This window comes from Corvus kubaryi, unplaced genomic scaffold (genome assembly GCF_017639235.1).
Source record: "Corvus kubaryi isolate FWS band 111438036 unplaced genomic scaffold, C.kubaryi_AGA036_p1.0 37395, whole genome shotgun sequence".
NCBI classification, from domain to species: Eukaryota; Metazoa; Chordata; class Aves; order Passeriformes; family Corvidae; genus Corvus; species Corvus kubaryi.
The window spans coordinates 5,595,907-5,611,773 of record NW_024581134.1 but is presented as its reverse complement, the minus strand read 5'-3'; the positions used below and the strand labels follow the sequence as shown (position 1 = coordinate 5,611,773).

The window sequence follows — 15,867 nt, the reverse complement described above, 5'->3', positions numbered from 1 at the left end:
GATCTGTCCACTGCTAGAAAGGCTCCTCTTCCTCAGCGCCTGCTATTGTGTAACGTGTCCAAGCCTCCATCCCTCTGCTCCCAATCACTCCCAGGGCTCTTGCATATCAAGGTTTTTCATGAGAAATCAGCAGCAAAACGCACAGGCTCTCAGTTGCACAAGGAAAATAGATCTTTGTTGGGTTTGTTATTCTCGTGGAGGGCGAGGGTGTGGTGAGGAGGGTTACAAATAAGGCCTTTTGAGAATACATTTAGCATTCAATACTTAACGCTGTCTTAATAAAGTCCAGTCATGATCCGGCCCTGATCGGTGAGATCACAAATAGCTCCGTTGGTTGTATTTGTTTCATGAACTGAATAAAAGAAAAGGTTCAGAGTTGTATTTAAAATGAATGATTCTGCTTTTGAAAGTTCAAACTATATTGGCATCGCAAGGTTAGACATGGAGGAAACACCAAAGCTATGATGGGAGAGCGCTTCTGACAGGCTCTGCATTGAAAATGTTTTAAGAAACTACTCAAAGGAAAAGTAAATAGCACTCAATGTATGAAATGTATTAGTTCTGGTTTTATACCTATTTCGGAATTTATCCCAGGTTCTTATAAAATATATAAAACTGAGATACAAAGAATTAGCAATGTAACTTTGCATTTCAAATGATCTTCAGCTACAGGTTTTGCTTTAAGAAAACAGACACTTGAAAAGCAGCTGTTCTGTAGTCTCTAGATGCAGACACTTGAGTTCCTGGCAAACTTACCGTCAGTGGTTTTCTGAACTCCTCCACCATTGCAACTCTCTCCTATAATGAAACTCAACATTTCACCATTAAATTTTTCTGCTCGTGGTTTCAAAGAGAGGACGTTACCATTTCCCAGCATCGGTTTCAAAGTTCCTTTTTTTTTCTTTTTTTTTTCCCCCCTTTTTTTTTTTCCTTTTTCTCTTTTTTTTTTTTTTTTTTTTCCCTTTTATGAGCTTTAAACCACAGGGTGAATCCATGAAATGAGGTAAGTAAATTTGGCACACTTTTAGTCATGTCCATAAAACTTTTGGTAAGTTGTATCAGTGAACAATATCGTTTTCATCGTGAGTTACAGGTGCTTTCGAAGGGGGGTGGTTAGTACTTAACAACTGGAATGTTTCTAGTAAAACCAAAAGGCATAGCTGCAGAAAACACTCACAACCCAATGTTGATAGAGAAGTAAAAATATATACAATACAGTCACTTGTTCATAGTTTGGCACAATTTTTTGTTGTTGTGGGTAATAGTGCATAAACTACTGTACAACAGTATGACTTTTAAAACAGTCTTTCACAGAGAATACCAGATTAGGTTTGCTTTCAAATAATAAAATTCCCACAATTTCAAACTCTTCATTTCAGCACTTACATTTCAACAGACCACAAGGCAGATTTCGAAAAGGAACCGATGGGGAAAAAAAAAGAAAAAACAACCGAAAAAAAAATGGTAAGAAAAGAACCAAACATCAACTGTCTTTCTAGAAAAGGGAGTCTCTTCTTCAAATACAGGAAAACCCAAAAATGCTGTTTCTGCTTTAAGAAGAATGGAGTCTGATTCCCTGCAGGAAAAAATCAAACATTTGATGCCATCTTAGTTAGCTCGTCTGGAGTCACCACGACGGAGCGAACGTGCTAAAGGCGGGCGGGTAGAGAAGATGCAGCTTTAGATGATGCAGGTTAGGAGACACAACAGCAGAGGGGGCCAGAAAGCACTCAAAAATTGCCACGTGAAGCTCAATTAGGAACGAGTTCTCATTTGCAAAGTAAATAAGTTTCGAGATCTTGGCTTTTGGATGCAGAACCTCTTTTTTTTTTTTTTGTGGTTTATTTTTTACAAAATGTTCCAAAAAAAAAAAAAAGTCTTTCCTTGTCAAAATCATTAAAAAGAGCGTGTAATCATGGTTTGTTTTGTTTTTTTTTTTAGTTTTTGTTTTTGTTTTTCCCCCAATAAATAAGTAATTAAAAACTGAAGAAGCCAAACAGCAGAAAAGAGTAGCCTTGTTAGTTTTTTTAACCCCAGCCAAGCCAGAAAATTGGTCATTCTTTTAGGTAGCTTGCAAGTCATAAGTATTTTCATGCATTTAAAAATAATAATTAAAAAAACCAAACAAACAAAAAAAGAAACCAACCCCAAAACCAAAACCAACCAAAACTGTAAAAGGGGAATGTCTTTTTTTTTTTTTTTTTTTTTTTCATGCAAACTTTTGCTTTCAGGAAGGAAAAACTGAGGAACAGCGGGCCTAGCAGGTGGGAGGGAGGTTAGGGGCATTCCAGCCAGTTTGGTGCAGCATTACCTCAGTTTCTCAAAAGCAGCTGTCACGGGTGGGTCCTTGTGGGGCTGTTCACGGTCCGTCCGCTTGATTTTACAGTTCTCATCCCTCAGTGATTTCGAACTGGATTTATGACGGTAGAGTTTTTTATGGGTAGGTCCATTATTGCCTAAAGTGCTCAGGTTACTATAGTTTTTATCAAAAAAGGGAGCATGAATGTCCGTGGTGAAGCCGGTGGAGCAGTTGGGGCGACCGGGGTCGCAGGTCACGGCTTTGCTGTTTTTGCTTGAGCCCTTGTTGTTTGACTTGTGGCTCTTCGCCGCCCCCGGCGAGCCACCGTTCGCCTTCTTCTTCGACTCTTGGGACGTCCCTGCCAAAATTTTAAGAGTTTTCAGTTTCAGGCTGTTGGACTCCGGTGACCGGAATATGTCGGGAACGCTGTTGTGGCCGACGGGCCCCCACAGGGGCTCGATGGAGGCCATCATAAACCTCTGGACATCGGCCATTCCTGACGCGATGTTGGACAGGATGTTGGAAGGCTCCTCGAACTCCCTCTGGTCGTCGTCCAGGAGGCTGGTGGCGTTGCCCAGGCTGGCTTCCGACCAGCCCGTGCCCCCCTCTTTTCCCAGCGCCCACTCTCCGGAGAGCCCGTTGTGCTTGCCCAGCTTCACCCCGGCCGGGCCGCAGTGCTGAGTGCCCTCAGTCACGCCCTTGGTGGCCGTGGCCACGGTGCCCAGCTGCGTGACCGCCCTGCCACCAACAGCCGGAGCCTTCTCGCCGTTGACTCCCGCTGCATTTTTCCCTTTCCTGGTGGATTTGGGTGCCTGCCTGGAGTTTTTCCCTTGCGGCTTATCGGTTCCTTTGTTGGTTTTGGGCGATTTTTTCCGGGTGGCTTTCTGGGAAGAGCTTTGGTTTGTACCCACATTCTTGCTGGATGAACTTTTCCTCTTCGATTTTGACACTTTGCTATTGGTGCTAATTTGACCAGATGGCTCATTAAATGTTGACAAGCATGGACTCTTTTCGAGAAGGCTGACAGAATCTTCATCGTTGAACATATGGAACTGGAACTGGTGATTATTTAAAGCAAACCCATTATCTGCCTGATCCTCGGTCTGCAGGACCCCACAGTTCCACTTGACCTTCTCAGAGCTGTTGAGGGTGGCCTGGGGGCTCTCCTGAAAGCCCTTCAGGGTGCCCAGAGGCTTGGCATCAGAGCCAGCTATCTGCGGGGACAGGTTGGGAGTGTCTGGAGGGGACATCTCCGAAAGCGACGACTGGCGGAACCTATCAGGCGTGAAGTTGGAAATGTCTAAAAGGTCCGTGGACTCCTTCAAAGGGGTGATTTCATCTATGCTCTGCTGGATCACTAGCTTGGGACTGCAGTGGGCCAAGAAATCATCATTAATATCATCCTCGCCGTCCTTTTCACAAGACTTTAAACTTAAAGAACTGTAATTGCTAGAACTAACTGACAATGAACCCACTGAATCAAAACTAATGAGCCTGCCATCATCCGTACTGAGTGTACCTCGTTGGAAATGAAAGCGCCCCTCTCCATTATTGAAATGACATGACTGATAAGAATCATCAGACTGCACTTGTTGGCTATCCGGCATGTAATTTTTTTGGTATAGCAATTTGCCGCTATTCAGATTGACTTGAGTGTATCCAGAGGCGGGGAGGCCGTCCGTGCCCGGGGCAAACTCGCTCGGCATTCCGGCCGCCTCCGGCATGTCCCCGGCGAAGTCCTGGCGCTCGCTGCCCTTGCTGGCCGGCCACATGCTGCCGAAGCCGCCCTGCTTCATCTCCAAGTGGCCGGGCGACTGCTGCAGCTCCGACTCGGAGGGCGGGGAGAGCACGCAGCTCTGCGCCGGCTGCAGGGACGGGAAGGGCTTCTCCGGCGGGACGATGCTGGGGAGCGGGTGCTGCTGCTGCTCGGAGGGGTGCTGGGCGAAGTACGGGATACCGGTGTTGCTCGACAGATCCGAAGCATCTAACAACGTCTGCAGATACCCTCCGGGGATCAGGGGTACATTGGTGGTGATATTAGCAGATGGCAGAGGCTTGTCTGAAGAGGAGGTGGATGGTAGGAAAGGAGAATTTTTAGCAACCTTATCCTCGTGGCACTCTGGGAGATGGGAGCTGTCTGAAGCACAGGGACTGTTTTCGTCCTTCAGACGCGCTGCAGAGTCCTGGTTTTCCAGTGCTGGGGAGTCCTCTGCCGTACTGGTGGCAGCTTTGATCTTCTTGCACTTCAACCTGGCTTCACTTTTGAATTTGATTCTGCGGAGCACTTTCCGCTCCGTCCCCTTGTGCTCCCGCTCCTGCGGTTTGCATTTCACGGCGATGCCCGCGATGTCGTGGACGTGTAATCCGTTGGCACAGCTGGGGGTGGCGATGGCTAACGCCGGCAGCCCTTTCAGGCCCACGTCCTCCTTACTGCTGCAAGGCTGCTTGTGATCAGAGGAGCAAGAGCCCAGCTTGTTCACTGATTGCTCGATGGCTTTAATTCTTTGAATCCGGTGCCTGTTTGCTAGCTTGCATTTTCGCTTCCGTGGGTGAGGGAGGAACGAAGCATCTGAGCCGTTAAGATAGAAATTCTGCTTGTGGTAGAGAGACGATCTGAGCAAATCCAGCCGGCTCTGCTGCCTCTCCTGCCAGAAGCCCTTCAGTGGGGCCAGCTTCTTGTATTTGCTGAGCAGCTCCTCGTTCAGAGTAACAGTTGTCTCGTTGGCATCCACTTTGCTGAGCTTCACCAGCATATGCTTCTCCCCTTTAAACCTGTTAATGATGATGTACTTGATGATCACGGGGGGCTCCTTGCGAGAGACTTTTCGCCGTTTCTTGGGGCACCACTCGTCGTCGTCCTCCTCCTTGGGCCCGTCCGGGAGCCACTCCTTCTTGTCCAGGATCTTCTCATTCTCGATGGAGTCCACATCGTACAGGTAGTCGTCGCTGTATCGCACTTTCCTCTTCGCCCGCAACCCATAGTTCTGCTGGATGAAGGAGCCGGAGTGGTCCCGGGCCAGGTACCGGCTGCAGTCCTTGATATCCCGCAGCACGTCGTAGGAGGACTCCGTGCAAGTGCTGTCGTCGCTGAACTCCCCGGAGTCCTCCGTGGAATTCACTGAGTCCAAGAAGTGGCTCCTCTTGGAGCCCACGTACTGCACCATCTCTGTGCTGTTGCAAGATTTATTTAAGGCAGCTTTCTCCTCCTCCTCGCCGTCCTCTTCCTCGCCGTCCTCCTCCTCCTCCCCCCAGATGATGCCTTCCTCGGATTTGAACTGAGAAGGGTCGGTGGCACCGCTGGGCCCCCTTTTCAGGGTGCTCCTGCTGTCCCTTTTGGTGCAGTTGCTGAACACACTGGGGAAGAAGTTGAACTGGGCGTCCTCTTGTAGGGTGGTGGTCTTCTCCCGCACATTGTCCTGGAAAGATTCGTATCTAATCTTTAGGGAGCAGACATCACTTCCCAAGGTGGAATCGTCATCATCGAACATGTAATTATCCACGTCTTCCTCAGAAAACAGATTTACAGAAAGCTCATTTTTGGAGCAGAGGTCAAGCAGCTCAATTTTACTTTCACTAATGAAAGATTCAAAATAGCCCCATTCCTGGTTGGGATTTGTTAGTAAAGGTTCCTCACCATTGCACTTGTCTAATAGTAATCCCTCGTAATAATTTTTCTGAGTGGGGTCCTCTGAATCACTGTCAGATTTTTCTGCATCTCTTTTGTCCGCTGCCCTCGATTTATGCATAGGGAAGCTTAAAAGCTGGTCTGAAAGCAGTTGATCCCCATATCTCATGGTTTCTCCTGTGCTCATGCAGTGAATCCCTATATCAGAGACCGAACAGGTATCATAATCCCTATTTATATCCCCCACTTTCAAGCTTATTCCCGGCTCCGCATCAATGCCGTCCTTGGATTCAATAAAGCAGCCCAGACAGGTCCGGCTCGGCTGCATCAGGCAGTCTCCCGTCAGCGCCGACATCCCCCCGGGCTCCATCATGGTGAAAGGAGCCTTCTCGCAGTCGCCTGGCAGCGACCAGGAGCTCATGCCCTTGGTCACGCAGGACGTGAGGGAGATGGCGTGGGCGGAGGAGTCGTCCGAGGCGTGCTCGGGGACATCCGTGAGGCGCAGCGGCGACGGGGGGCTCAGCAGGCAGGGCTTCTTGGCCGTGGCGGCGCGGTGGCACGCGGGGCTCTCCTTGGGAGCCGCGCTCAGCGCCGGGAACGGCACCGCGGCCTCGGCGGCGCTGCAGGGCCTCTCATCGCCGTCCAGGGCGTGCGACTCTGCGGGGAACAGGGAAAGGGAGCGAGGAAAGGAACAAAAAGAGACAGGGGTTACCACCCTTGTAGGTCTCCTCAGGCTCGCCACCCCGCTCCCCTTCTCCCAGGGCTTGGTGGTGACTTTTCCCAACTGCTCCTTTGGGAAGCCCTTCCCAGCAATCCTTCCCTCCTGGATCATATTAACGTGGTGATGTGCGTGGAAGGCAGAGGTAAACATGCTGCTCCCTGCAGCCAGCTGGAAGAGGTACGAGAGTACGTTTAAAACACACAACCCATCCGCTCTTCCCTCCTCATATCCATACGGTTACCTGGAAACTGCCTCTCAAACCTCACAATGTTATTAAAAAAACAAAACAAGCCTAATAAAAATGTTCTCATTAACATTGAAAAAATTAACGGAAAAATAAGATTCTTAAAGAAACAAAGCACCCCCCCCTGCGGGGTCTGAGCTTGCACACACCTGAGCTGCTTTACTGCTCCGGAGTCAGGAAGTGATGGCTGATTTTAAAAACCCAGCGGTCTTTTTGTCACTGTCCACGCCAAGGGAAGGCAGAAGATAACACAGAGTTTAAAGCAATTATTGTTAGAATTATTGTGGGGTTTGCCATTCTTCCCTAATCGCTAAAAATGCCTTTTTAGTCATGTAAGGATTTTTTAACCTAAGGATTTTTTTAGTTTTACCTCGTTGCGCTTCTTTTATGGCAGAATAAAGTTATGAATGTACTTTTATCTGACTCCTGGCTCAACGGACGATATGACCCTTGAAATTTAAATACGATGTCTTTTCATCCATGAACACGCTCTGATATCTCTGTATTAAAAAAAAATATATTCCAATGAGTGCATTCATCCCAGCCAGAGAGCTCTGCCAACTCGGAGCCCGGTGCTTTTGTCATGGCTCAGGTCTTTCTTTTTTGGTGGCTCCACTGAAGGCAGAGGGGCGAGAGCCAAAGCTTTCCAAGAAGGGACAAGTGCTCTAAAACACAACTGGAACACCAGGCTGGGGCATGCAAAGGGATTTATTTGGCTGCTGCAACCCTCCACGAGTGCTCTTATTCCGAACTGATAGAGGAAAGTGAGTGTCCTGCATCCTTGGCAGCCTGGGAAGGGGAGGTTTGTGCTGGCACAGGTACCACTGGCACGCTGGAAAACCCCCCAGGGCTGCCACCAGGCAGGTGAGCAGGATGGAAAGGAACAGGATGCTGTGGAAGGAGTGGGATGCCTGCCTGTGCCAAGCAGGAGGTCAAAACCCCCCTAATTTCATCCCAAACACTCCCATCAGCTTTGTGCTACAAGGGCCTCAGGGATGGAGCCATCAGTGAAGTCTGAACAAAGCACAAACTGCAGTTGGAGCCTCGCAGCGCTCCCAGGATTCCAAACCTTTTCCCAAAGACTCCCTCACTCCAACCTGAAGTGCAGAGCAATGCCTGTCAGCATCTTCAACATGCATGACTCGGAAAAGACCAGACTGGCTTGCTTGAAAAGGGTTAAAAAAAGGAAATAAATAAAAAAGCTGATTTTTGAGTCCCTCCCACCAGTCTTCAGATCAGAAATGCAGAGGTGGTATCTTTTTCCTTAAGCACCAAAACAAATTAACCAGTGCAGTTCCACTTCAGAAGTAAAATAAAATAAAAATCAGCTTGGAGCTGACAGGAAGCATGGAAAATTTGAGGATAAAAGAAGAATGTGTGTGAATGCTGTAAGACTCAAAGAAGGGGGAGGCAGAAAGCTGAAATTCAATCTCAAAAGCTGCATTCAATAGGCAAAGCTGCTATTATATAAAACAAACTGTCTCTGGGCGTTTCTTTAGGTTTGTACTTGTGTGAGTGAACTTAACTCTTGTGAAATACAAATGCCAAAACCTGATTTTCTGGGGCTCTGTATCAGCCTAAAATCAGGCCTGTGTTCAACTGATGCTCCAAGGGAATACAGTTCACACAGAAAATGCTGGAGAAGCAAAACCGCTTTTCCCAGTTTCACTCAGCATCCACCCAACAGCACATGGGCAAGGGGAGGTGGCAGCTCCAGAGTTTTGTGCTGCCTCCTGGCCTTGGATTCAGCAGCAACTCCCACACACCAGTGTTCAAACTGAAAGTTTAAACTGACAGAGGGGAGGCTGAGATGGGGTATGGGGAAGGAATTCTTGGCTCTAAGGGTGGGCAGGCCCTGGCACAGGGTGCCCAGAGAAGCTGTGGCTGCCCCTGGATCCCTGGAAGTGTCCAAGGTTGGATGGAGCTTGGAGCAACCTGGGATAATGGAAGGCGTCCCTGCCCATGGCAGAGGAGGGAACTGGATGGGCTTTAGGGTCTTTTCTACCATAAACCACTCTATAATGTTTTATCTAATTAAAGCACTTTTTAGGCCCTGTTTAATTGAATTCCATGGAAGTGGTAAGAGGTTCTAAAGATCTCCCTCCTTACTGATCAGGATGACAGCACTGATGGTGCTGTCCACTGGAGCAGACAAGGGGACCATGGCTACAAAATCCCCTTGCAGCTCCAGCAGCTGCAGCTTCACCCTGGAGTCAGGAAGGAGATGTGCTGACAGGACAGATACCTCCCAAATTACATCCCAGGAGCGAGTGTGAGCGTGTGCCTCACCTGCCACCAGCACGAGCTGCGGGGTCCTCATGGGCACCCACGTGGCTGGAGTTGCTCCAAGGTTTTGGTAAAGAACAAGAACATTTGTCTCTACCAACTTGTTTAGATCTGAATGCGTCAGAGGACCAAGTCCTTGATATCTAACAGGATCAAATTTATATATAAATAAAATATATCTATCTGTCTGAAGATTTATGGGCCAATACAAACTGTAAAAAGCCATGAAATGAAACATAAAACACATTGAAGAATGAAAGCATCAGGCTCTGCCTCCCTCTGCATTTACTGTGGTCAGAGACTACAGTCCAAATGACCTCAGAAAAGGCTCAGAGGCTTATTTATTTCAATCAGGGCTCCAGACAGCTGAGCACTGTTACTCCTAATTAGTTATTCTGAAAGCAAGTATGGAATCGATGAAACAGATACAGACAAAGTTGGGCATTTTGGGAGGCTGCTGGAAGGGGCTGATCCTTCCCCACCCACATTGGTGGCAGCTGGAATGACCTGGTGGCCCCCAGGAGCACGACCTGTCTGCACAGACAAGGGATTACAGGACAGGGAATCCCATGTGCTGGGTGATGGGACACAGGCAAGAACAAGCTCACAAATCCAACCTTCCCTTGCCACCAATCCTGATTTCTCTCTCCTACCCAATTTCTCATTTTCTCCCAGTTTGTAGGGACTAAGTATCCTTCAGCCAAATTTTGCTAACATTGGCTAATGGGATCATAATGCTGAGAGAGGGAAAGATTCCCATCAGACAGAGGGGGCTACAAAGTCCTGGATGACTTTTTTTTCCCCAAGAAACCAATCTAAAATCTCTAATTCGAACTGCACGTGCACATAAACATTCCCAGCCATGCCCACGCACAGGCAAAAGAAGTTCTTGTTAAGGCCTTAAAAGGTGTAGATTTATGGCTGGAGTGATTCCTGTGCAGAAAACACCCATTTACTCCCCTGCTCCACACTGCAGAGATACCCACAAACTGCTAGTATTAAGTGCACAAAAGGAATTAGGAAAATAAGTTGGCTTCCAAGTTGTCGCTGCTCCCTCATGTACCATAATTAAGTTCCTTACCATTTTCTTTCACCCCATTAATCAGGATAGTTTCTTGGTCTTCTGAGGCACAATCCTGCTCTTGTTGGTCATCCATCAATTTAACCTCTTTCTGCTCACTCCATGCCTCACTGCATCTGGCCAACCTGCACATTTCCAGAAACACAACCACAGTCAGTGCAATCCCCAGGATCAGCTCAAGGAACCGTGAATAAAAAATAACAACAATAAAACACCCCCGCACCGCCTCACACGCTGCCTGCACCCTCCTTAAGAGGACAAATCCAATTTATTTAGGCTCTCAGCTTGTCACTTTTCCACTCCAAAAGCCAAGTCCTATGTATTTTCAGCAAGGTGAAAATGTTGTGTATCAGCATTTCCTTCCCCAAAGTCCTGCTCTGGCAGCTGGAGAGGTGCTCAGCACCTCTGCAGGACCCTCCACATCTCCCAAAATTGCCATGCAAAGGCAGGTTACTCATGTCCAGCCAGGAAAGCCCACCCATCTCCAGATGGATCAGTGGAGAGATGAAGGAGAGGATTCATCCCAGTTCATCAACAGCAACTCTATGATGGAGCTGGAAAAAAGCAGGGATACTGGAGTGACAGCTGCTCACCCTCACTATCAGCTACTGCCCTTCCAAGCAGTGGCAGGTATGAAAAACTTCCCAAAAAAGCAGGTTTTTGTGGAAAAGTATCTCTAGGCCCACTGTTCACCACAAGAGCTCCATCCTGGGAAGCCTCATTCCCCAGAGCCCTACGACTGCCCACTCTGTCCCCACCGGGTGAAGCTTCACCTCCAGTGAACGATGAGTGGTCCAGGCTGACTGGGCTTGGTGAGGCCTCACCAGAGCAACGAACCCGAGACCAGGATCCAGCCCAGACCTTCTCCCTCCCTCCACTGAGGTCCCCCCACCCTTCAAAGCCACCAGGGGCCTACGGAGAGGGAGTAGGAGCAACGGAGTGATGTGGCTGAAACCTGGGCATGGCTGGCACTGGAGAACCCTCATCAGTGCTCCTGATTGACAGAATTTCACTTCTTTGACTGCAAATTCAAGTCAAAATCTATTTTATGCCCTTCTGGCAACTCGAACTCAATTTTTTCTCTCTCACAGAACAGGTACTGGATTGCAGCATTGGTTTAGGTGTTTTTCTGGGTTTGGGGGCTTTTTGTTTGGCTTTTTATTTTTCACATCAACATTTGTCAAGTGTCTGTTGTTCCCACAGTACTCACTGCCCTGGGGTTCAGCAGCCAAACTTCATTCATATTCAGATTTGCAGTGGAGTCCTCTTAATTAATGTGAAATCTTTACAACCGCCTTAGTAAGTGAAACCTTCACCCAACTTAAAGATGTTGTGACACCGAGAGGAAGATAAGAATAACAAGCATCAGTAACTCCATTCCTTTGCATATTTAGAGGAATATTTAACTAACCCCACGAGTTTTTCTGTGATGCAAATCCCCATCTCAAAGCTCTCCAACGCCAGCTGGTTTGCTGTGGTAAGACCCCTCTCCTGCCAGCACCCTCCCCACACCCTGAGCTCCCTCCGTGGCCTTTCATCACTGACATGTTGGAGCAGGAGAGACTCCAAAAGCCAGAGCAGAGATCAGAGTTATTTTTCCATGAAGGAGATTAATGTCTGAGTGTAGAAGCTGCTCTGTGTCTGCCAGTGACAGGCTGCAGCTTTGTGCCTCCTTGATAATATCTCCTGCCTGTTACATGTGCCTTAATTAATAGAAATATTAATAAATTAAGTTTTTAGAATATCCATTAATGAAAATATTAATAAAATATCTGCAGCCTCGGGAGAACCAGAGGGGTCTCAGGAGACCAGAGAGGCACCACTGGCTCCACACACTGGGCTGCTGGGGAGGTGCTGAGGTGCCACAGAATGGTTTGGGTAGGAAGGACCTTAAAGCTCATCTCATTCCACCCCTTGCCACAGGCAGGGACACCTCCCACTGTCCCAGGCTGCTCCAAGCCCCAATGTCCAGCCTGGCCTTGGGCACTGCCAGGGATCCAGGGGCAGCCCCAGCTGCTCTGGGCACCCTGTGCCAGGGCCTCCCAGCCTCCCAGGGAACAATTCCTTCTCAATATCCCATCCAGGCCTGCCCTCTGGCACTGGGAAGCCAGTGCCCCTTGTCCTGCCACTCCAGACCTCTTTCCAAAGTCCCTCTCCAGCTTATTTGGAGCCCCTTTAGGCCCTGGAAAGGGCTCCAAAGTCCCCCTGGAGCCATGCAATTAAAAGGGGAAAGGCCCTGCCAGGAGAACAGCCTCAGTCCTTGAAAGGACTTGGAGTATGATCATCCTTTAAGTATTTAATTAGTTTTATATTCACAGGAGAATCATGGCAGCATTTCAAGGTATCCAAGTACATAACCCAAACAGGGACACTATGGAAATTTTCCTCCCTGTTCAATGTTTAACCCCCAGGCTGCAGGGTGAGGGGTAAGAGCTGGTCCAGGGTTCTGTGGGAAGGTTCATCCTGCAAGCCAAGTCTCTGTTTATGGGTGTGATGAGCTGAGACCTGCAGCTCTGAGCTCAGGAGCACCAGCAGCATCTTTGCTGACCCAAATTTCCTTGGATGTCCTGGTGGACAGGGATTTGGTGTAAAATGCCACAGGTGGCCTGTTTTCACCCCAGAACATCATCACACCGTGTTCCAGTAATGGCCTGCAATGAGTAAAACACCAGACAAAAGCAGGAACAGCAATTCCCCAATACTGTAAATTTGTCACTTCCAGCACACGAAACATCTCCAGGGAGGAAACAACAACGAGCTCCCCAAGGAAGAGCCCAAGCATCTCAAAGGACAGGATGGTGCCAGCCAAGTCCTGCTGGGATTTCCAACGGGGGAGGAAGGAGCAGGATCCCACCCGTGGGCTCCATGTGTCTGCCTGCTCATGTCAGTGGTTTGACTGGTTTGCAAACAGGTCCATGAGGAAGGAGTCTGTCTTTCCTTGATTCTGATGGATACTCAAGGGCCAACCTTCATGGAGAGTGCAGGGAACAGACAGGGGGGCAAGCAACAGGCATGCTGGCAGCCAAGCAAACAGGCACAAAGGGAGAGTTTATAGACCCTTAATCTCGTAGTATTATGATTTTTTGGGATGTGTGTGCACAAGGGGGAGGGAAGCACACAAGGGATGCTGCTGGTGGATGAGATCTAAAGGCTGGAGGAGACAATGAAGACAATGAAATGCAACAACAAAGGGGATGTGCTTGGGCAAAACTCTTTTCCTTGACTGCAGTGACCCAGAGAGCAGAGCTGAGCTCCAGAAACCAGCTGCAAGGAACTGAGGAGGGTCCAGATGGGGCATCCTCCTCTAGGGCCAGACAGAGGTGAAGTACAAATGGGACAGACAATCCAGGTTTGCTGAGAGCTGCTGAACATTGGGACCTTTGGGACCAGTGTGACCAGGAAAGGTGAGACCCCAAAAGGGACAGGGAGAAACAGCAGCAACTGGGGAAGAAAAGCTGACAACGGGGCAGAACAGGAAGAAACAGAAGGCTGGGGATAACAAAGAGGAGGAGTGTCCCAGGGAAGAAAAACTAAACCAGGAGAGGTCTGGGGGATAATGGCAGTGGGCAGAGAATACACTGGGTAGCAGGAGAGCACAGAACACATCCGCAGACTGAAGTATAAAAAGGAGAGAATATAGATTTCAGTGGTGTCAGGCCAATGAGGAGAGGCACGGCTGGGGTCACGCTATTATGAAGAGCTGGCAGGAGGAAAATCAGGCACCAGCTTGAAGTTTATGAACTTGACTGGAGCCAGAGTGGATGGAGGAAGAGGATGGCGGGGGGAAGGCGACGGGCAAAGACGAGGGGTCGGATGAACTCCAGGTCTCTGGAGGAGGAGGACGGGAGCACAACGGGGCTGGCTGTGCTTCAAGGACACGTTCAGTCGCAGGGAAGAATTCAGAAGGGCTTTTGCTGATTGCACCATGGACTTCAGGGCATCGGCCTGCTAAGATCACAGCTGGCACCACAGAAAGTCACTGGCTAAACAAGGAGATGGAGAGGGGAAGAAGCCACAGAAAGCAAGCAGTGGAGCTGAACAAGAATCCAACTAGTTTTAAGCACAAGATGGACAAATTAATGGACAGAAGGACAGGGTGCAGAGCTGTGGTAGCAATACACAGGGCTCAGTGACCTGGAGAAATCCCTTTCAGCCCTATGACTCAGGTCAGGTGAAAGATTGCAAGTGCCTCTAAAAACCCTCAGCATCACAGCTGAGGAAATTCCCCATTCCTCACGATTCCTGTCAATTTTCCCATTTCTAGTGGTAATGGGACTGTACAAAACCTGTTAGTGACCAGCCCACGTGCACACATCTGGGAGAACACAAACACAGCACCACAATGGACCCTCTGCCACAAAGCTCCTGCTGCCTTCGTGCAGGTCCTTCAGCCCAGGGGGCCAAGAAACCCAAAGGATGTTTTTGTTCTCTTTTAAAAAACCTCCTGAGACACTCGAGAAGTTTTATGGGTGTTGGTGTTACTGGAATGGAGGCAAACGTGCCTGGAAAATGATGTCCCAGGTGAGGCCCCACCAGCTCCCTCTGCTCCCAACACAGAGCAAGATCCTGGTGGAATGTCCCTTCAGCAGTCCCTTGGAGTAAAACCAGATTATTTCTTGTTCTAGAAATTCCTAGAATCACAGAATCCCAGAATGATCAAGGTCGGAAGGAACCCTTGAACAGAGAAGGAAACACCTGAATTGCAAAGCTAAAAATCCTGGACACGTTCCCTCATCCACCTCCATTCACATAAATGATGGACTTGATGTTCACTTAAACCCACCCAAACGTTTGGATTTAAGCATGTTCCTATTAACACTAATTTTACAAAGACAAAAGGGGAAATGCCACCCTTTTATGCAACCAAAACAATGCATCTGCTGCATGGCTGCCCTCTACAAAGAGAGCAACAAATTGCTTTGCTTCTCTGTCAGCCAGAAAATGCCCATTTCCCCCCAGACTGGTGCAGTTTTTCTGAGTGGATGTTTACAAAGGGCACAGGTGCCGTGGGGAGATGACATCTCCTTCAGCCTCCCCAGCTCCACAGATGCCAACCCAAGGAGAAACTGTGCCAAGGGACCTGCTGGAGAGGTTTCCTCCCCCTGAGGACTCCCTGCAGACCCTTCCTTGAGAAGCAGCAGTGATTTGGCTCGTGGTATTTTCCAGCAGAATCAGGGATGGTCACAGTGATGCCCTGGATGCCACTTACAGGGGATAAAGCAAACGAGCTGGCCATGATTGCCACAGAATCCAGTGCTTGGCCACTTAAATCTGTGTATCTCTATATCTCTATAAATACAGAGATTTACCACTGCTGGTTAAACATCACCTCATTTATATTTCCTGGGCACCACCATTACACCACAGAGCTCAATACTCTCCTCCCAGGCAGAGGAGCGGAAAAAAATCTACCAGGTAAAAATAAAAAACCAGCCCAGGAACCTGACTGAAAGCCCAGCTGCACACGTGGGAATTCTGAGAGGTGGACGAGATTCTGAGCTGGTGGTGGCTGCTCTGGAATTAAAGTTGCAAGAGTGTTTCAGCTTCAAGCTGAATTAACAAAAGGTCACTCGCACCCAGACAAAACACAATGTGCCAGCTCCTATTTACA

At 48.6% G+C, this 15,867-nt stretch overlaps 1 protein-coding gene across 1 annotated transcript in view; it reads right to left on the bottom strand.

Moving 5' to 3' along the window:
* Positions 1 to 829: 829 nt before the first annotated feature.
* NEXMIF (neurite extension and migration factor) overlaps positions 830 to 15,867 on the bottom strand; it is a 64,718-nt gene continuing 49,680 nt past the window's right edge. The window contains 4 exon segments of the mRNA XM_042040050.1: positions 830 to 1,423; positions 1,426 to 1,576; positions 2,312 to 6,581; positions 10,257 to 10,381. Of these exon segments, the coding sequence (XP_041895984.1) occupies positions 1,376 to 1,423; positions 1,426 to 1,576; positions 2,312 to 6,581; positions 10,257 to 10,332 (4,545 nt within the window). The 5' untranslated portion in view covers positions 10,333 to 10,381 and the 3' untranslated portion in view covers positions 830 to 1,375.